We start from the raw sequence: 22,716 nt of genomic DNA on the forward strand, positions 1-22,716 counted from the left end.
GTGTTTCAAGTAAATATGTTGATATAATTAAAGATATGTAATAGAGTTATCAAGGCGGCAAGGTGACCAAGGCGTTGGAGAGGGTCCAAAAGCAACGTGGCAAGGTGCCCAAGGAGCCTGGATGCCTTGGCGACACCTTGATAACTTACTAGTGTAAGAATTGTGTGTGTGTGGGGGGGGGGGGTCAAGATAGTGAATTCCTAATTAGAATTGGGTTACATCAAGGATTAACTTTAAGCCCTTACTTGTTTGTGCTTATCATGGATGATTTAACCACAAACATCTAAGGTGAGATTCCTTGGTGTATGCTTTTTGCTGATGATATTGTTTTGGTGGATGAGACAGAAGAAGGAATTAACGCCAAGTTGTAGTTATGGAGATCAACCTTTGAATCAAAAGGTTAAGATAAATAGAATGATGACGGAGTATATGGTGTGTAACTTAAATTATAGTAGGGCGGATAATGAGGTGGTGAAAATTGTTGAGAGGGAGATTCTTCAAAGTGATTATTTTAGGTATTTAGGCTTAACCATAAATAAAGAAGGTAATCTAGAGGATGATGTTTTACAAAGAATTAAAATAGGATGGATGAAGTGGAGAGGTGTGTTTGGAGTATTATGTGATTGACCTGTTCCTTTGAAACTTAAAGGAAATTTTTATAGACAGTCATACGAATGACTATGATGTGTGGTGTGGAATGTTGGGCAGTTAAGAAGCATCATATAGATAAACTCAATGTAGCGGAGATGAGGATGTTGAGATGGATGTGTGGCAAGACTAGGAAGGATAAAGTAAGGAATGATCATATTAGAGCTGGTTTGGGAGTAGCGCCAATAGATGATAAGCTATGAAAAAGTCGCTTGAGGTGGTATGGCCATGTTGAACGGAGGCATTTGGATGCTCCAGTATGGAGGAGTGATTTGATTCAGATTGAAGGAACTAAAAGAGAGTTGGATTTTAGGTTAGAGATGTAAGTTAGAGAAGGAGGAGAGGTTGAAGAAGAAGGAGACGAGAAGGAGAGCAAGAAGAGAATAGAGGGAGATATTTCGGTTGTGAATCTTGTGTGTTGGAGAGACTTCTCCACACTCTATATTACTTGAATAGAACTGAAGGAGTTATTACATCCACCTCCCTAGGGGGGTGCAAGGTAAAAAAGGACAAACAAGATAAAATACATAACAAGGCAACTAGTCCAAAGTCTAGTTCCCAAAGTACCCTTAGTACATATCTACTAACAACTCTAACACTCCCCCTCAAGCTGGAGAATATATATCATGCATTCCCAGCTTGCTTAGAAGAGAACTAAACTGAGGAGAGGCAAGGGCCTTGGTGAGAATGTCTGCCAACTAATCACCAGTCTTCACAGAAGGAGTACAAATGCAGCCAGAGTCTATCTTCTCTTTGATGAAGTGTCTATCAACCTCAATATGCTTAGTTCTGTCATGCTGAACAGGGTTGTAGGCAATACTGATGGCAGCTTTGTTGTCACAATAGAGTCTCATAGGGCCTTCAGTGTCAAATCCCAGTTCCTGAACAAGTCTTTTCAACCATATGAGTTCACACAGTCCATGAGCCATAGCTCTAAATTCTGCCTCTCCACTTGATTTGGCTACAACGTGCTGTTTTTTGCTCCTCCATGTAACCAAATTACCTCCCACAAAGGTACAATAGCCGGAGGTAGATCTCCTGTCTGTAATAGAGCCAGCCCAATCTGCATCAGTGAAACCTTCCACTCTCAAATGATTGTGTCTGGCATACAACAGTCCTTTCCCTGGGGAAGACTTCAAATACCTAAGAATGTGATACACGGCATCCAAGTGGCCACTTTTGGGAGCATGCATAAATTGGCTCACCACTCCCACTGCATATGAGATATCTGGGTGGGGCGTGTTATAGCGAGATAGATAAGCTTCCCAACAAGCCTTTGGTACTTTCCCGCATCAACCAGAGAAGGACCACAATCTTCCCCTAGTTTGTGATTTTGCTCAATAGGAGAATTTGTTGGTTTGCAACCCAACATCTCTGTCTCTGTCAGAACAAACTTCCGTTGACATATGTTGATTCCTTTCTTAGTCCTTGATGCTTCAATTTCTAGGAAGTACTTCAAGGGGCCCAGGTCTTTGATCTCAAACTGTTGTGCCAAGTAGCATCTCAGTGTACCAATCTCAGCTATATCATCTCCTGTGACCACAATATCATCCACATAGACAGTGAGAGCAGTGATGGTACCATTGCCCCACTTGGTAAAGAGTGTGTGATCAGCTTGGCTTTGGGAATATTCAGTCTTCAGAATAGCCTGTCGGAAGCGTTCAAACCATGCCTTTGGTGACTGTTTGAGACCATATAGTGCCTTCTTAAGGAGACACACTTTCCCTTCAGCTGAAAGCATTTTGAAGCCTGGTGGGGGTTGCATGTACACTTCCTCTTCCAAGTCACCATGGAGATAGGCATTCTTCACATCTAACTGATAAAATGGCCAATCTTTATTGGCAGCCAGTGATAAGAGAACTCTTATAGAGCTATGCTTAGCCACAGGAGCGAATGTCTCCTGATAGTCAATCCCATAGACTTGACTGTACCCCTGGGCAACCAACCTTGCCTTGTATCTCTCCACAGTACCATCAGATTTGTACTTGATTGTATAGACCCATCTGCATCCAACTGGGACACGTCCCTTGGGAAGATCCACCAACTGCCAATTATCATTCTTCTCAAGAGCCATCATCTCCTCAGACATAGCTTGTCTCCGCTTTGGGTCAAGCATAACATCATTGACATTCCTGGGAATAGAAGCTGTAGAGAGAGCTGTAATAAAGGCAATACTTATAGGAGAAAGAACATCATAGGAAACAAACTGGGCTATAGGATTAGTACAAGCTCTTTTCCCCTTTCTAACAACAATAGGAAGGTCTAAATCACATGGAAGAGAAGGGATGTCACCTGACTGAGAAGGATGGATCTCAAGATGTGGATCTGGATCCAAAGAGGACTCTTGGTAGGTCTTCTTTCCTTCATTTTGCAAGCCTTCACCTCTCTTGTAGGTAATGTGGGAATCCTTCTCCTTATCAGTACCACTATCAACAACTAAATCTGTATTCACATTCACATCCACAACCCTGTGCTTTCCAATGTCAAGTGTAAAGGGAGAGATGGGTAGAGGATGAAGGAAATCAGCAGCCTGTTCACATGGAGGAGAAGGGATGTCACTTGACTGAGAAGGATCGACCTCAGGATGCGGATCTGGATCCAAAGAGGACTCTTGGTAGGTCTTCTTTCCTTCATTATGCAAGCCTTCACCTCTTTTGTAGGTAATGTGGTAATCCTTCTCCTTATCAGTACCACTATCAACAACTAAATCTGTATTCACATTCACACCTACAGCCCTGTGCTTTCCAATGTCAAGTGTAAAGGGAGAGATGGGTAGAGGATGAAGGAAAGCAGCCTGTTCACTTCCACAATTCTCCCCCTGAAGAGGATGCTGAGAAGGGGCAAAGAAAGGAACAGATTCAAGGAAGGTGACATCCTTGGAAATAAGACACTGACGAGAAGAAGGATGATAACACTTGTAACCCTTGGTAGTAGAAGAGTACCCAAGGAAGAGACACTTGAGGGCTTTGGGATCAAGTTTAGTACGTGCAGATTTGTTTACATGCACATAACAAACACACCCAAAGACTTTAGGAGGAAGAGAGAAAGCAGAAGCCTTGGGAGATAAGATGTCCAAGGGAAATTTGAAAGCAAGAAGTTTGGTAGGCATGCGATTGATGAGAAAGGAGGCAGTGAGGAGAGCAGCAGACCAAAAGGTCTTGGGGACATGCATGCCAAACAAGAGACTACGGGTGACCTCCAATAAATGGCGATTCTTCCTCTCAGCAACCCCATTTTGTTGGGGGGTGTCAACACACGCTAGCTGATGGAGAATGCCATTATCAGTAAAGAAGGTTTGGAGGCCACCAAACATGTATTCCCCCCTTTATCAGATCGAACAATTTTGATCCGAGTGTCAAACTGAGTAAGAATCATCTGATAAAAGGTTTTAAATGCATCACAAACATCACTTTTATGCTTCATAAGAACAGTCTAAGTAGCACAAGAAAAATCATCAACAAAGGACACAAAGTAACAATAGCCAAATAAAGAGGTAGTAGGGGAAGGTCCCCAAACATCAGTGTGCACAATATGAAAAGGAGCAGTAGTTCTATTACCATGATATGGATAAGAGGAACAACAATGTTTGGCAAACATACATGGTTCACATTGAAAAACATGAGAAGAAGCAACAGAAGAAAATAAGTGAGGCAATTGTTTCCTCATTACAACAAAAGATGGATGGCCAAGACGATGATGCCATAACATAACAGACTCAACAGAACTACTATCATTATGTCCACACACATAGGACTGAGCTGTGGGCAAAAGAGGCTAAAAAAGGTAAAGGCCTTGCTCCTCACGTCCACTACCAATAATCCTCTTCGTCACCAAATCCTGAAAAAGACAATGAGAAGGAAAAAAGGTGATAACAGTTTAAAGATTTTGTCAAATGACTCACAGAGAGAAGATTAAGGGTAAGGTTAGGAACATGAAGGACAGATGTAAGAGAAATAGATGAGGTAACAGGGATACTGCCCTTACCAGAGATGGAGGAAAGGGAGCCATCGGCCACCCGAACCTTATCCTTACCGGAGCAAATGGTATAGGAATCATAATAATGGGACGTACCAGTCATGTGGTCGGTGGTACCAGAGTCAATGACCTAAGACTGGGCTGTAGTAGAAGCTGAGGTGGAAACCTGCAAAGCGGAGGATGAAGAAGAGCTAGCCACTGTGGGTGTAGGAGATGTGCTCAGCTGTGACATGACCTTGCGGAACACTGCCTCAGCCAAAGTAGAGTCATCCTCTGTAGCATCTGTTTCCGTCATAACAGAGTGGGCACCTCGAGCTCCCCCCGACGACCACCACGAGCCCCACTGCGTGTACCAGGAGGACGGCCATGAAGAGTCCAACATCTATCCTTGGTGTGCCCAGATCTCCCACAATGATCACATTTAAATCTGTCTCTGCCACCTCCACTAGCACCACCTGTCTCCACTGCTCTGTCCTCCCAATAAGTAGGCCCCTGGCCTCTACCATCACCACGGGTGTCCCGGAAAGAGGAAGAATTGAGAGCTGATCTCTCAAGGGATGATGCTGGAGTAGGTGTCATAGCAACACGCCGAGTCTCCTCACTTTGTAAATAGCTGCAAACCTCATCAAGAGATGGAAGAGGAGACCTGCCCAAAATCTGGAGCCTGATGGGTTCATACTCAGGGTTCAGCCGACTAAGAAGAGTGAAGACACACTCCTTTTCAAGAGCACGATACACCTTTGCCTCATCTGCTGGGTTGGTCAATTGGAGATCCCTGTAATGATCATACTCCTCCAAAAGACCAATATAGGCATTGTAGTACTCAGAAATAGTCTTGTCACCCTGCTTCATTGCATTAATTTTTTGGTGAAGTTGATAAACTTTGGCGGAGTCACCCACCCTGTCAAATGTCTGGGCGACACTATCCCAAATAGCCTTGGTAGTTTCCTTTATCATAAATCTTCTCCCAATCTCGGGCTTCATGGAGAAGATGAGCCATGTCATGACTGTGGAATTTTCGGTCTCCCATTTCTCATAAGTAGGGGAACCAAGAGCTGGAGCAGTAATGGTGCCTGTAATATACCCAAGCTTCCCTTTGCTCCTAAGGGAAAGCTTCACTGAGTGAGACCAATCCAAATAATTGGTGTTGTCTAATTTCACAATGGAGATCTGTGGGTGTGAGTTCTCAAGGACAAACTATGAGGCTACCGGAGTAGGTTGTGATTCCGCCTTGCCAAGTCCAGAGGCATCAGATTCAGCCATATTGTGGGGATAAAAGAGGCACTTAACCAAGCACAAGTAACTCCAAACAAAGTGGGGAGTACACACTCAACCCAAATAAAGATTCCAATCTCAAGAAATAAATTCCAGCTGAAAAAAGAACTGGTAAAATCTGGACAGAACTTCACCCAACACCTTCCAAGGAGAAACACCCACTCAAACAAGTTCTAAGACCTTAAACAAGGTATCCATAAACACTTCTCAACCAAGGGAGGAGTCCATGGTACTCCAAATGCAAGAAAAAGAGGAAGCAGCAGTCACAGTTTATACCTGGGCAGAAAAAGGAACCCCACGAAAATGAGCTATGCTCTAGCAAGAGAACCCTTCAGCAAGGAGACACACATGGGGCATAAAAAGCATCCTTGTACGATCCTAATGAGCTATTCCAAGCTCCAAACCCATGCCGAGAGAAGAAAACACAGGAGCTGCAACTTTGAGATGGCGGAAAACCTAGGTGAAGCTTGGTTGACTTCAAACACTTCAATGGGGCTTCAATACAGCTCAAGGATCATCTTCAAACACTTAAACAGGTTGCAAAGAACCTATTTCATCTATCTACAGCAAGGTGTTCACATAGATGCCTCTTCCTTGAAGTTCCTTGTGTCTTAGGATTTCAAGGAGAGGAAAAGAATAGAGACAGAGGACTGATACGATTCTCAAACCTAGGGCTCTGATACCAAGTTGGATTTTAGGTTAGAGATGTAAGTGAGAGAAGGAGGAGAGGTTGAAGAAGAAGGAGATGAGAAGGAGAGCAAGAAGAGAATAGAGGGAGATATTTCGGTTGTGAATCTTGTGTGTTGGAGAGACTTCTCCACACTCTATATTACTTGAATAGAACTAAAGGAGTTATTACATCCACCTCCCTAGGGAGGTACAAGGTAAAAAAGGACAAACAAGATAAAATACATAACAAGGCAACTAGTCCAAAGTCTAGTTCCCAAACTACCCCTGTTACATATCTACTAACAACTCTAACAAAGAGCCAGTGGCAGACTTAAAATGACCCTAGGAGAAGTGGTGAGGAAAGACATGCATACCTTAGACCGTATATCAAGTATGACCTCGAATAGAGCTGATTGGAGGGCAAAGATCCATGTAGCCGACCCCATTTAGTTGGGATAAGGCTGAGTTGTTGTATGTAGAGCATACCCTTAAGCTGAATTATGTCATATCACATCAGAACGTAATAGTTTCATGTATTTCATTCAGAACAGCTACAGGGACGATTCATGTTATAGTCAGTTGTTCCAGCCTCCAAAACCCTTCTTCTTAAGTTGGGTTATCTATCAGTTCATACTTAGCATTATACATTCAAAGTCAGCTTTATTAAATGAATGGTAAAAAATAAAAATGGTATAAAATGGATGCTTAATTTGTTGAGAACCACAAAAAAAAAAAGGAACATGTTTCCAACTGTTAGTTTTTGCCCTCTGAATATGCCTCCTTTCCTTTTCCATCTCTTTCACAATAACTCGAGGTCGTAGAAAATGTCTAGACATGGTGTACTATTTTGTCGGCTTGTATCATATGCTTTTGACATGTGTGCAGGGTTGTGAAAGAGAAATTGCAGAATCTGATAGTGTCTCAGAAGAGCGTATGAATGAGAGCATCATGAGGTTATCATGGGCTCTTGTTCACTCAAGACAATCAGAAGATGTGCAACGTGGAATAGCCATGCTTGAAGGTGGAAGAATTTCTCAATCCACTTGTATATCTTTTTGGTTATGTTCATGAGGTTCTCCCTTGGGTTATCGTTTTGTTTGCACCTATGCTATCCAGCTTCTTACATTACAAAGTTAGAAATTATACCCACTCTCCCTCCCACCCTCTCAGTCAGCATTCAGCAACACTGTCGCCTATAACTTGACTGATTAACTTTTTGTTGCAGCTTCTTTGGCTGGTACGAGTAGTCCTCTGCAGAAGAGAGAGAAACTTTATCTTCTTGCTGTTGGATATTACAGAAGTGGTGACTATTCAAGGAGCAGGCAGTTTGTGGAACAATGTCTCGAGGTTTGATCTTTGTTTCTCACACTAATCTCATGATTAACTTTAAATAAACTCAGTCAGCACTCAGGATTGGCAGTTTCTCTATGAACCGCAATATCTTTGGTCTGGTTTTGGTGACATAGACCCTCAAAATGGTGATTTCCATTGTAATTCCCAGAAGACAATTAGGTCAACTGATGGATGAGTTGCCCCTACGACATTTACCAGAACAAAATAAACTTGAACTACCCCAATCCCCCCCCCCCCCCCATCTCTTTGCTGTATTTATTTGTTAAGTGGGTGGGGGGCTGATGCAGATCTGAAGACCTACATCTGTAGGAAGAAGGCCAACAATAGAGGCCAGTCCGTGGCCTAATATGTTGCTGTCGTGTTTTTATTTATTGCTTTTCATAGTTTTATTTTGAGTTCTTTTGTTATGTTTAATTGTCAGTTGAATCATGGTCCAATGTTGGTCAAATTGTAGGGTCAATTTAATTGATTTAATTTTAAGTCTTTTAGTTAGCAACTAAGTTACTTGGGTCCACACCACTTACAGGCAGGGAAAGAGTTAGTAAGTGGTAATGTTATGCAAGTGAGCTTGCTAGGGGGGGATTTCCCACTCCAACTCCAACTCAAAGTTTGTTTTGATCTTCATAAATAAAGTTGTGCGTGAGGGGGGGGGGGGGGTTCATTACCTTACATTTCTGAAAATTCAAGTTTGCTGCAGCAACTTGTCTTCTACTGTGAAGATTTCCTTATGTTTGATCAAGGTGAAGGGATTGGTGTCTGATCCAATCGACGCCTTGCGGTGTGGAGCCTGGGTGGATCCTCTCTTGCTACTGCTGGTTCTATTGGTTGTTATCATCTAATCTCAGATTACCGCCATTAACAAATAAGTTTGTTCTTAAGTTTTTTTGCAACTAAAGCCCTAGATTCTAGTCTTCCATATACAAGGGTTTTTTTAGATTAAGCAAACCAGCCACCCGATCATATTGAAATTCTCACCACATGTTTACAAACCCTAGGATAGAACTGGATTCAAATTTGGGTCTGTTCTGATGGCTGGATCTTGTTCTAATTCTGTTTTTTTTCCATTATACCCCTACCTCCATTAAAGCTATTGCTTAGACCTTCATCAACCCAAATCCGATTGTGATTTCATAACTTAATTAGGCTGCTGATATTAGGTTAAACTACATCTAAAATCTGTATTCTAATCCCACTTCCAAAACCCTAATCTCTGTACCCAAAATTATCATTGTACCCTTGATTCTATTGCTACTAGGACTTGGCCTTAACTCCCCATCTAATTACTCGACCGAAACTTCCAGCAATCATTCCCTTCAATACCCTTTACATTCAATCCTACCTTCAGCCCCATTCACCCGTTTGATTTTGTGTTATTTGAAATCACCCTAAATTTGAAACTAATCCTTTGAATACAGATCTTGTTTTGGCTACTTTGATTTGATATTCAAATCACTACTACATTGAGGGGACAAGAGTAGAGCTTCTCAAAGGTCCAAAAGACCAGAATGGTGAAAAATCATCTAATCATTGGTTCTTGTTATGCAGTGCCTATCCATATATAGACGTTGATTTTCCCAATAATAAGACGGGCAGGTTATTGGCCCGACCATTTCCTAGTCCTGTAAGCCCCATAACCAAGTTACTCCCTTGCTTAAAACCCTAAATCACAACCTCATGTTAGTTTACAAAGGGGCTACTATTGAGTTATTATTTTCATAGGTTTTACTTCAGTGAGATTTTCTTGTGACCCAACACTGTCTGCATTCTTTAAGAGACTGTTTTCCCCGTGATTTTATTAAATATTCAGCACCCATTATGGCATCCTTTGGTATTTTCCCTATTATTGTAAATGGAAATGTTCCAATTCTGAAACTTATCTCATTCCATTTTCATTGATGTTATATAATCTTATGTGAAGGAATTTCACAACCCACTTTCCAAAGATAGCTGATTGTTGTTGACAAATTGAGATTGCCAGTAGTTCCATATATTTATTTTCTTTCAAGAAGAATCTTTGCAGATCTTTCCTCCACACGAGCTTTTGATTTTTATTTATATTTTTTGGTTCTGACCTTTTCTGGGTCTATTCTATAGTTTGCAATCTGGATCTTTATCTCATCCAGTTCCCTGCCCGGCCCAGTTCCCCATTTCCTCTAACAGGGGGGGGGGCTGTAATGACCACCCTATCCCTGCCCAAACACTCTGCCCGGGTGGGGTCCACCACCCCCTATTAGATGAACTGGGGAACTGGGCCGGGCAGGGAACTGGAGGAGATAATTTTCCTTGCAATCTACATTTGCATCCTTTGGCACTTGTAATCTGCATCTTTAGTGATCCATTCCCATTCCCTGTAATATAGAGGAACAACTCTTAGATTCATACTAGTTGTATCATGTACATATATGTCCAGCTTTCTTCCTATAACTCCTTGTATTATCATTAAGTTTGGATCAACCTTGAGATGTAGCTATCATTGTTATGGAATTATTTTTATCATTTATTTGAATAACTTCTAGTGACCAAGTTCCATTGTATCAGTGACAAGTAAACCCACTGTGCAGTTGTCCTTTTCTACTTCCTTAATTACCATGTTGGCATGAGTGTAGCTGTCCTGTTTCTGTTTTTGGTGGTTTTCCATGTCAAAGACAAGGGTGGACTATTAGTAGTCAACTTGTTTGTGCAGCCACAAACACATGAAACAGTGCCACAAAGTAAAACGTCTTAAGCTTGTTTCTGTTGTTCTTTCAAAAAAAAAACAAAATCCTTAAATGCTTTTCAGGCCTCGGTGGATTTGTTAATGGGGCAGCTGCCCAGAAACTGGCACAGGACTTCTTGTTTTGTGCAACACCTGGTCATTAGTGACCATGTCATCATGAAACATATAGTGTGTGTGTGTGTGTGTTTTGATGATAGATAACTAGAATTCTATTGCTAAGAAAGAAAATACAAACAGTTTGGAACTTTGGTTTATTGTTCTTTTAAACGTTTTTCATCTGTGAGGAATATATTCCGAGTGCTAAGTTATTTTTATTGGACTTGTAGATTGCACCAGACTGGAGGCAGGCATTGACACTGAAAAAAACGGTTGAAGATCGAATTGCTAAAGGTAATGAAAAATACATGCTGTTATCTTTTAAATTTGTTGATCTCTTAATAGGGCAAGTTGAAGGAATGACCAACATTTTGGTGGAACTGCAGATGGTGTGATTGGCATAGGCATTGCTGCAACTGCTGTTGGACTCTTAGTAGGTGGGATTGCTGCTGCGATGGCTCGTAAGAAGTGATGGAACTCCTTAACCCAACTATGTGCATAACTACTTAACTACCATGATGGCTTTCTCTCTGTTGGATTGATATGTTCAAGATTTGAGGTCCTTGTGTGATGCACTTGAATCAATTTTGGAGTTTTAGATGGTACACTAGTCTAAATAAAGTATGTAAAAAAAATTAGACAGTTAAGGGGTTCATGATTCAAGTGGAAACGGCAATGGCAACTGGATTGGCCTCCACCGATTCTAATTCCGATCCAGCCAGAATCTTTTGGGAATCAACCAGAATCATCTGAACCCAAGAAAATAGCCCGGAATCGGCTGGCTGGTTCAAGGCTGGAATCCGAATCGGCCGATCCACTCCCAATTCCTCTAACTGTTAAGCTAGATTGACGCCTTGTTTACTTTTGCGAATCAAATTGTTTGTAGCATCTCCTATAGTTTTTCAAGTTGCATAAATCTTTGCGGACAACCTCAACGTGAGGTGGTTAACTGTCATCAATATACGATGCACGTTTGGTACAGAAGATGCTCTGCATGCACTGTGTTCTTGTAGCACTTGCGCATGCAAGGTCCTGCAAAAGATTTCTCAGGGCTCTATTTTGCCCGATTATTTTTCAGGAATTGCAGCGAGAACGAAAAGAAATTGGAGGAAGTAAATAAAAAAAAAAAAACATTTATTTTTTACTGAAAATTCAGTGAAGGTTGGTGAGAGGTTCAACTCCCATGATAATAGGGGTGTAAAGAGGATTAAACACTTATTGTAGCTGTTTGTTTAGATTCTGTAGTACGGTCTGTAAAATATTCTATGGGAATTTAAGCATCAAAATATTTGGAGATTTCAGTTCCTAGAGTCACTGGCATTGGGTGTAGAGGTAAACTTCTCAATTGCTTGACTATTTTAGTTTATTGGGCAGAAAAAGGGAAATGAATTTCAGCAGTTTGGATTCTCAAAATCCAGGGAAGCCTTACTCTGTTTTAGCCAGTGAATTGATTTTTTTGTTTGGTTTTTTGGTGGAAGGAGGAGGGTGGGGGTGTGGGGGCGAGATTCTTTTGACAAGTACTTTACTCATTTGTTTTTATTTTTTTTTTGATAAGTATTTTCACTCATTTGTTTATTTATCCCTTCAATCTATTTGGAAAATGGTTTCAAAACTTGGATCAGATTGGTCGGATCGGCTGATTTAAATTCAAAATTGGCCCAAGTCCAATCCCAAGGTCAAGGAACTTTGAGTTTGGTCCAAATCAGAAGTGGATAGCTGAGGCTGTAGGAGTCTCTGACCTTGGCCAACAACCAAGCACTGCTGCCCCCTTAAAGAAGCGAAAAGGATCAGTTCAGCGTGGGTGAAATTGGCTAGTCATCTCCTGTTCTTCTATTTACAAAATAGGGTGCTTGTGGAACCTTAGCCATTGCAATAAGCGAGATTGTGAATTGATTTGTCGAAAAAACCCTTGGAAAATCAAGCTCCAAACAACTAATAAAACTGCCTTTCTGTTTTTTTTTTTTTGGTAGGAAGAACATCTATTGATAGAAATGGGATACATGTCTGTCATCAGTGATTAGAAGTAGGCCAAACGGTCCTACCTGCCATGGACTGTGCCCTCCTAGCCAAGGTATCTGCCAAAGCATTGGTTATCCTTGGAATAAAACGAAAAGTGACTTCATCAAAATATGAACATAGGAACAGGATATCCTCCACAATTGGCCTAACCGATAAGACCGATTGTTTGGAGGCATTTTGCAAATAGGATACCACCTCCTGGTTGTCACCTTCAACTTGCAGCTTGTAGAATCCTTCTGATAATGTTTCCAGCAAACTTTCTGTAATAGCAGATGCCTTGTCGATGAGTGTGTCCTTGATATTAAAAGGATCTGATAACGCAAACTGAGAGTGGCCCAAATGGTCACGAATGACAAAACCCAATCCTCCCTTACCCCTATCATGGCGAAACGACGCGTCACAATTTAGTTTATAGTATCCAAGAGGAGGGGAAGACAGGTTAAAGCCGATTGGGCCACTGCAGGCCAAGAGTGAATTGGCTGTGGTGACAAAGCCAACAGGTACTCATTGCATGACTTGTGTGCCTTTTCGATCACCTCTATTGGCGTCCAGTTCTTTCCCCCAAAGAGGAGATCGTTTTGCGAAACCCAAAGGAATCAACATATGAAGGAACAGAGGGTAATCGTGTCCCTAGCCACCTTCTTCCCTTCATCTTTAAAAATTTCCCAACCTGAAATGCAGCAATGCATAATAGTAATCTCCTTCGAAGGAACTGTATAAGACAACCTGCTACCAAACCAAACAGAACGTGCGAATGGGCATTGGAAAAATATGTGATCAATAGATTCTGCTGCCCCACCACATCGTTGGCATTGAGTATCCACCTGCACTTATTGTTGGTGCAAAGCAGCAGCTGTTGCAAGACCTTCAGAACACGCCCTCCACAATAGGGTTTTAATCTTGGGTAGTGTATTGGAATTCCATATCGATCTCCAAACTTGCTTTGGAACTTCTTCCCATCGATGAGATCTTGCTGAAGACAGATTCACTCTCTCCTTTGCAATCCATTGGTCACAGAGTATATGATATGCACTCTTGACCGAGAAGATTCCTTGCTTAGAAGCCCCCCAAACCTGATGATCAATACCTGCAAATAAACTCAACTGGATTTTATAGATCGATGCATTGTCACTTGGATGGATAAAACGCTCAATGATGCCCCTCCTCCAACAACGAGTTTGGTGGTCTATAAGATCAGAAACCAAAGTGGGTGGATTATCTTCTATTGACTGGTATTGCAGTCTAAAGCCTGGCAGATTGGGAACCCAATCATCAGACCAAATCTTAATCCGTTCACCTGTACCAACACGCCATAGCAATACCAATTTCAAGACCTTATGTCCCTCCGTAATGCTTCTCCATCCCCATGACGGATTCGCACCCAACTTTGCCTCCATGAAATCATGCTGAGGGAAGTAGATTGCTTTAACGAACCGGGCCCAAGGAGAATCCGGTTCACTCCAAAGTCGCCATGCCACCCTTGACAATAATGCTTTGTTGTGTATCGTTGGGTCCCTAAAACCCAACCCACCATTTTCCTTAGATTGGCATAGTCAAAGCCAAGAGATCCAATGGATCTTCTTCTTATATGAGCCATCACCCCAATAGAAATCAGTGGCCAGTTTCCACAGCTTGTTATGGTGTGAATTAGGTAATTTGAAATGAGAACCAGCATAGTTTGCCAGAGAAAAACCAACCGACTTCATCATCACCTCCTTTCCTAAAAATGATAATAACCATTGTTTTCATCTACTGAAACGCTGATAAGTCTTTTCAGCTACATCACAAAACAGATCGGCCTTGGATATCCCAAAGAAAGTCAGCAGTCCCAAGTATTTTCTAGATCATTTGCAATAATTCTGGGAAACCACCGTTGCATCTTCATATGGACATTGGGGCTAAAACAAAGACTTGATTTGTTGAGGTTGATTGCTTGTCCGCTGGCCTTGCAGTAGATGTCCAAGCATTGCTTCAACTAGTATACCTCATCGACCTTTATCTCCGAGAAAAACAAGCAATCATCTGCAAAGAGCAAGTGGGTAATTGGGTTTGCCTGATTCTTCACCCGAATCCCTTTAATACGATTTGCTTGTTCTGAATGTGATACAACACCACTCAAAGCTTGTGAGCAAAGTATAAATAAAGCAGGAGAGAGTGGATCACCTTGCCATATACCCCTCGTAGGGGTTACCCTTCCTCTTATTGCACCATTAATCACAAGCTTGTATGTCACAGAGTGTAAGCAAGCCATTATCATTCTAACCCAATGTGTAGAGAAACCAAATTGCAACAACAACTTGTCAATGAAGTCCCACTCCACCCTGTCGTATGCCTTCCTCATATCCAGTTTTAAAGCCAAAAATTTCTGCTTCCCTTTCTTCCTCTGCTGGATATAGTTGAAAAGTTCATGAGCTATGAACACATTATCGGAGATGGAACGATCAGGGATGAAAGCTGGTTGTGCTAGAGAGATGAGCGGCTCCAAAACCTCCTTTAATCTATTGGCCATAATTTTGGTAATGACCTTAATCGCCACTGCACACAGACTGATAGGTCTATACTGATCTACACTTTTAGGATTAGAACATTTAGGCACTAAACATAGGAGAGTTCATTACAATTTACTGGAAGGTTAGCAGACGTAAAGAAGTTACTAACAAAATTAAATAAATCCCCATGAGTAAAACCCCAATACTTTTGAAAGAATGCAGGAGGCAAACCATTTGGGCCCGGTGCTTTCAAAGGTGCCATGGCATAGACCGCTCCCCAAACTTCTTCAATTGTTGGCACAACACATAATCTTTCATTCATAGCTGTGGTAATCTTCGGCTGAATAGTGTTTAGTACCTGCGTGAGAGCTCTAGGGTCAATCCCCTCCAATTGGAAAATTTGATCATAATAAGCTTGCGTTTTCTCATAGATCTGGTTCTCCAAATTTGTCCACCCACCAGCTGCCTTCTTCAGGTGAAGAATTCTGTTATGAGTTCTTTGTTGGATTGCTGCAATGTGAAAAAAAATGGGTGTTTCAGTCACCCTGTTGGAGCCATGTAATTTTTGCCTTCTGGGACTACATCTCCTCTTCTCGAGCCAGTTCTTCATTTAACAAATCAGCAAGAATACCTTCTTGTTGAGATTCTACAGTTTCCAGGCCACCATGAATTTTTTGTAACTCCTGCTCTAGTGCCTCGATCTTAGTCTGCACATTGCCAAAGACCTCTCTATTCCATTGTTGGGAGACGGGTTTACAGTTCTTCATCTTTCGGTAAAGAAGTGGGTTGTCATCTTGAGTACGAGAAATGGACCAAGCTGATTATGCTGTTGGCTTACAGCTTGGCTGCCTAAACCACATGGATTCAAAGCGAAAAGGGCGGCGACCAGTGAACTTGCCACCATTTGTATCAATTATCAAAGGATTGTGGTCAAAGTGTAAAGAGGCACGGACAAAACAACTGTATTAGGGAAAGTATTTATCCACTTTGAGGTAGATAGGGCTCTATCCAGCTTTACACGAACATTAGCTGAGCCATGCCGTTTGTTATTCCAAGTAAATTGTGGTCCATGCGTCTCAAGGTCTAATAATGCACATTTATCCACCATGTCTCTGAATTGAGCAATGTCTCTGTAAGGAGATTGAATCCCTCCTTGTTTTTCATGCTGCGATAGGTGGGAATTAAAATCCCCATAACAGATCCACAATGAATTGCGGCCTGCACCAAGCTGAACAATATTTTCCCAAACCTGTTGTCTCCTCTCTTTGATTGGATCACCATAAATGGAAGTCATAAAAAAAAAAATTCCATTTGATAGACTAACCTTTGCATCAATAAAATGTCGATTTGAAGAATATCAAGTTGGATATGATTGCGCCAGAACAATGCAAGGCCACCTGATGCACCTTGGGCTGTAACAGAGAACGAGTGATCCATACATAATCGTTTATGAACACGTTCAATTCTATCAGTCTGGCATTTAGTTTCCATCACAAAAATAATTTCAGGCTTCTCCCTACGTGAGAGGTGCAATAGAGATTGAATTGTCAGATTCCCCCTAAACCCCGACAATTCTAGCTAAGTATTTTCAAGAGTGATATATATATTGTACAAGGTAACCCATTAGGGTTAGAATTCTATGGAAGATACGCATGTGATAATAAAGGAAGGTGATATATTCCACATACGATAATGATAGAAGGTTTCTATTATCGCATGTGGTGGATATTAGGTGGAGATATATGCACATATGGAAACTGAAGATTCCCAATATAGCGCGTTACTAGAATGGTAACGGCTATATTGGTCAATACTGTGGATCAATGCCAACCTATGCATACCAATATTCCCAAGTCGTGGTCGTTTTAGGGTTAAAATTCTATGGAAGATACACATGTGATAATAAAGGAAAGTGATATATTCCACATATGATAACGATAGAAGGTTTCTATTATCGCATGTGGTGGATATTGGGTGGAGATATATGCACATATGGAAACTGGAGATTCCCAATATAGCGCATTACTGGAATGGTAATGGTATGATCCTCCAGTTGTGGTCGTTTTAGCTTCTCCTTAGGTGGGGCAAGATCCAAGTTATGGTTATGGGATTGGGAAGATTGAGTTAAGGAGGGTGCAGTGATTCCCACATGGTTCAGGGTCGTTGCTGGACAAGGTGATGACTGCACCAGTGGCAAGGACAACAGTTGTGAGATAATGGTTGATGGGTTGATAACGTGGGTAGGAGGTGGAGGGAGAGTGGTAAGTTGAGATGGTTGTGAGAGTTGGAGAGGTTGAGTGGGAATGGGAGACATGCTATTAGTGGGTAATTGTTGGTTGGAGAGAGAAATACCCGACAGATGGGGTAATAGGGTGACGAGGAGATTAGAGATCTCCTGGTTTTGCAAGAGTGGTGGAATATCTAGGTGGGTTAGAGTAGGATGAGGTGTCGTGGTTGTAGGGTAGTTAGGGTTAGGTATTGGAATGGGTTGGGATTGTGTTGGTGGAGTTTAAGGGTTACATGTGTAGAGGTAGCGGAAAATAAAGTTGGATGGGGGTGGGAATGTGAAAGAGTGGGGTAACCTGGAATATTGCCATGTTGGACTCTTTCACCTCCGGTGGTGTCACGGTGGCCGGCCGAGAATTTACTGGTGAAGCTGGCGCTTCTGTCCATTGTGCTGGTGTCATAGGCTGGAGGTTTCGTGAAGGCATTTGATCCACCTGTCGTTGATCTTGTAATATTCCCCTCAGACTAGCAGGGTAGCTAGTGGTTTGAAACTCCAAACACATTGAAGTACTAGCACACCCATGATGCTCACAGTGCTAAACTTCAGCATTAAATAAAACCGCCTTTTATCAACTTAGAGATTCCCTCTCAACATAATGTGGATTTTGCTCCTCTTCCACCATCTCGAAAGGAAATGGCACCAAAGAAAGACGAGAAGGTACAGGCAGAGAGCTCTACCAAACATGTGACAGCTTTGATGGTAACCTTTTTAGTTTCGAGAACTGGGGTGTTGATCTAAGATATGGTTCTTTCTCTTGTGCATGAGAAGATTTATTATTATTTTTTACTGGTTTTTACGCATGATCTACTTTGTGTGGATCAGCTCGAAGAAATTTTCTAATTTGAATTGGGATGTGATGAGTCCTATAAATAGCCTCCAATCAAAAGTTGACACACGTCTGGTTCAGCGCCGAGTGGAAGAGCCCGGTTGTAAGAAGGAACCACACCCTAGTCCTCCTAGGGCCAGTCCGAGTAGGACCTTCAAACCGACCTCTCCAGGGTCATCAACTCAGTCGACCTCGCCAGGGTCACCCACTTGGCCAACCAGTCAGGGTCATCCACTCGGCCGACCACTCGGGGTCATCCACTCGGCCGACCACTCGGGGTCATCCACTCGACCGACCTCTCAGGGTCAACCACTCGGTCGACCACTCAGGGTCATCCACTTGGCCGACCAATCAGGGTCATTCACTCGGTCGACCACTTAGAGTCATCCACTTGGCCAACTACTTCCTCTACTTACTGTTCTGTCGGACTGACTTTGGCATCGAAGAGTTCCCCCTTGGAGTCTGCTCCGGGTCTCTTCAGTGTCCTTCTACCTTTTGCAGATCTCTACGTTATCGAGCAGGATTCCAGCGACAACAGTTACATACTTTGTCATTTAATTTTCATTACGTTGACTTTTTTTTCTAATTTTTAAATAAAAAAATAAATTAGAATTTTGCATGCAATAAGCCCCTCATTCTAAAAAAAAAAATTAAAAAAAAATTGAGTGTTAAATTGGAAAGAAATTGAGTTTCATAGTACTTAACCTTAGTACTCACATCACATGAGCACCCTATCCTAATTTTCTTCCCATATGAAGGATAATTGGATTGCAGCCCTACTTTTTTCGTTTTTTCTAACATATACATATTTCTATAACATTTAAGATAAGGGTCTCTCTTCCATCTAAGCATCATTATCATTATGGGATGCCATTTGAATTATTTTCTATTTGTTCCCATGAAGCACATGGGTTGTATGACTAAAGTATGATAACCATATATAATGCTTCAATAGAAAATTAATTTGGATTAATATAGGCAAAAACTTGATGTATAAATATTTTTTATATTTAGAAAAATCTTAGTTATAATCAAATTTGGTGAAAAGAAGTTGCAACCTTACTCTTTCTCCATTTAGTGTAATACAATTTTTTTTTCAATGATGATAAAATCTTGTCATTTCACATGTGTATTAAGAAAACCTACAAAAAGTTTCACATCTCTTGAGAATTAACATAATGGTAAGTCATTTTATTAGAAATGTGGCAATCAAAAGAAAGTTATAACTTCTCAATTCACCATTAATTACAAAAAAGATACATTTTTTTTTTTAATCTTTAGTCTTGTTTTATTATTGATAATTATAATTAAATTCATATATGATTCTAATTCTGACACAACAAAAGAACATCCTCCCTTATTTATTTATTTATTTGTTTGTTTATTTATTTAAGAATGAATCATACCATTAATTAGTAAATATGGGTAAAATTAAAAAAAAAAAGTATGGATAAGTATCGGGATTTAATGAATCTAGACTTTAATAATACTTAAAAAAAACTTGATGTAGAAAACTTGCACATTAATGACAGTGCATGTTTAATACGACTCCTTTCAAAAAAATAAAAAAAAATAGAAGTAAATCATGGACATGTATTAACTATCTGAGTGGCATATGCATTATTTAACAAATAAAATAATAATACACGGAATACAAATTTGTCCAAAGGAAAATCTTCAAATTGAAATAAAATGACGTGAAAGTTTTTATTCATGGTCGTGCAAGTTCACGAATGGCTTCATGAGCGTTGGATGAATATAAATGTCCGGTCAAAATGACCAAACCCCCCCCTTATTTAACGCATTATCGTATGATAGAGAAAAATAGCATTGTGTGAAAATTTTTTCTTAAATATAATATAACAACGAGGGATCACTACTAATACTCCACATGATAAACAAATGTAGAGGATAGGTGTACTGGTTGACAATGGTCCTCCATATGACAAACAAGTGTAGAGGATACGTGTACTGGTTGGTCCTCCACATGAGTCCATTGTATTTAATGGTTGACCTTACAGATGGTGCATGGTCTTTTTGTTATACCCGTGACCCAAGTTGTACTTTTGATACTTGTGTGTGTGTGTTATAGTGTAGCTTGGACAACTCTTTGGAGTTCCGGGGGAAGACTTGGACTAGTTCTTGACCATTATCTTAACTTCTATGTGCATTAATTATACTATTTCATGCCATCCCTTCGTGTACAAAAAAACCCTATGAAAACCCCTCTCAACCCCTACCTAAATATTCTTAAAGTAGGTGAGATCATCAGAGTCAATTCGATTCGAGTTTGCTGCCAGTGCATAATAGCCAGCTTCGAACCCGATGTCGAGGACCTTCCCTTATGACTTGGTCAAAGGTTTCTTCATGAAAAATGTATCCCTTTAAGTCTAGTTTACTACGTAATTTGAATCGTGTCATTTCTTTATGTATTGACCAAGCTATGGCCAAAACAGTGGGCAGAGGTCAGACCCTATGGATCATGCCTGGGAAATTGGACGATGCACACAGTCCGCCACTACATCATCCGCTCAGTGTAAAAAGGATGTTACTTTGGTTTAGTTCTAACTTGCCTTGACTAGGGCTTAGCCCTTAGTTATTTTAGACCAATTAGGAACCATATGGCCTAACTTTACCCTTGGACTATAACCATAAGACTAATTTGGGTATTACCATGTTTTAGGACATTTCTTGGACTCCAAGACAACACCCAACCAAACAAGACCTAGATCTCTTATCTAAACAAGATAGGAATCTATTCCCTCTTCATTTTTCTCTTGTTCTCAACCCTAGAGAGAAGAGAAAACCTGGAGAGCAAGAGAGGAGCGAAGGAGGAAGAAGAAGGAGAGGGGAAGGAAGACCCCCAACCTCTATTGGATCTGTCCATAAGCTCACAAGGCTCTATATACTAGTTGTGCACTTACTTGGGACCTTGGAGTTCATGGGGACTATGGTTGGGAGCTCAAGTTCAGGTTGGAAGCTTGTTCCCTCATCATTCTAGCTTGTTCTTGGGTAAAGCCTCTAACTTATGTACATTTCTAAGCTAATTCCTACTTTGATTTGATTAAAATCTACCTAATCCCCCACCAAACCATGGGGCTTTTTATTATAACTAATTTATACATCTGATTGGATGCTTGGAGCATTAAATGATGCTTTAGAATGCCCCATTCCCTTAACTTTTGCTTCAATGGCATGAAACCCCTTGATGGACCTCCATTTTTGGAACCTTAGCTTTTGGAAACCAGTCCTTTCTTATGGATCTTGATTGGACCAAACCTTGGTGCTTAGTAATTTTCCTTGGGGCCATTAACACTTTCCCATGGACCCTTACTGACTGCATTGCCATTAGCCAAAGTTTGGAAACAAACTAAGCCATTTCCTGCATTCTTGGGCTTAGGCGGATGACACAGCACACGGCTGATGTCATGAGCCGCCTAGGATACAGAGCATCGTCTGCCTAGTGCAATTCATTGCTGTCTTGGAGTTCCAACTCTGGGACTTCAACCAGACACCTTCTCACCTATTCTACACCTATGTATTGGCTTGTTAGGCTAACATAAGCTTATGAAAGAAGCATATATTATATGGGAGCTAAGATCATCTATGCTCCAACTTCTATGAGTGGATTGAACATTTGGACTATTTTATGGCATGTTTCTCATTAGGCATCAATTTAAGTTATGCATGTTGATGTGTGTGAGTACTATGCATGATGAGTTATTTTACACCTCCTACTATTATGAATTGGTATGAAATGCAATAATTGTATCGTGTATGAATGATGCTATATATGGGAATGGAATGTGGTTAATGTATAGAATTATAATTGTGAAAACTTTTATGATGTATAATCGATGGATTGGCTTCAGGTGGTGACCGATCGACCATTACATCAGTATCACACTCGCCATAACTTTATTTGTGTGGGTGTAAGCTAGAGGGGCGGGAGGGTAATCTGTCTCCGGATAAGGCACTATGAACTCGACCTCTAGGCTACACCCGCACTTGTGTGTAAATATATATATATATATGCATCTCAATAGTTGTTTGCTTGTTAAGATATAATATACTTAGTACTTCAACTATTACCGACAGAGGTTTAGGTGTCAGGCAAGTCCAAGGGTCTCGATCATATTTTGGGGTAGCCCACCGTGAAGTTCAGGCGCAGATCATGTATCGAGCTGGACACCAGGATGGGATTTGCATCTGGGGCTTACGGACAACCCGTGAACCAGATGAGGGGGTCCGATCTCGCAAGTTTTCATTGTAGCGTGGGTTTGTCATTGTCGGAATGATATCCAGTTTATGGCACCGTTGTCGATAATGCTACCTGTGTTATTGTAGTACTTAACCCGACTTA

The 22,716-nt window shown here is 41.1% G+C and overlaps 1 protein-coding gene across 1 annotated transcript in view; it reads left to right on the forward strand.

The window, feature by feature from the left end:
• The window catches only part of LOC122641518 (mitochondrial fission 1 protein A-like), a 29,578-nt gene extending 18,203 nt beyond the window's left edge, over positions 1-11,375 (forward strand). Inside the window, exons 2-5 of the mRNA XM_043834778.1 lie at positions 7,453-7,588; positions 7,793-7,914; positions 10,963-11,026; positions 11,119-11,375. Of these exons, the coding sequence (XP_043690713.1) occupies positions 7,453-7,588; positions 7,793-7,914; positions 10,963-11,026; positions 11,119-11,204 (408 nt within the window). The 3' untranslated portion in view covers positions 11,205-11,375. The remainder of the gene's footprint in view (positions 1-7,452; positions 7,589-7,792; positions 7,915-10,962; positions 11,027-11,118) is intronic.
• The last annotated feature ends 11,341 nt before the right edge of the window (positions 11,376-22,716 follow it).

The sequence above is a fragment of the Telopea speciosissima genome, chromosome 10 (assembly GCF_018873765.1).
Source record: "Telopea speciosissima isolate NSW1024214 ecotype Mountain lineage chromosome 10, Tspe_v1, whole genome shotgun sequence".
Classification (NCBI taxonomy): Eukaryota; Viridiplantae; Streptophyta; class Magnoliopsida; order Proteales; family Proteaceae; genus Telopea; species Telopea speciosissima.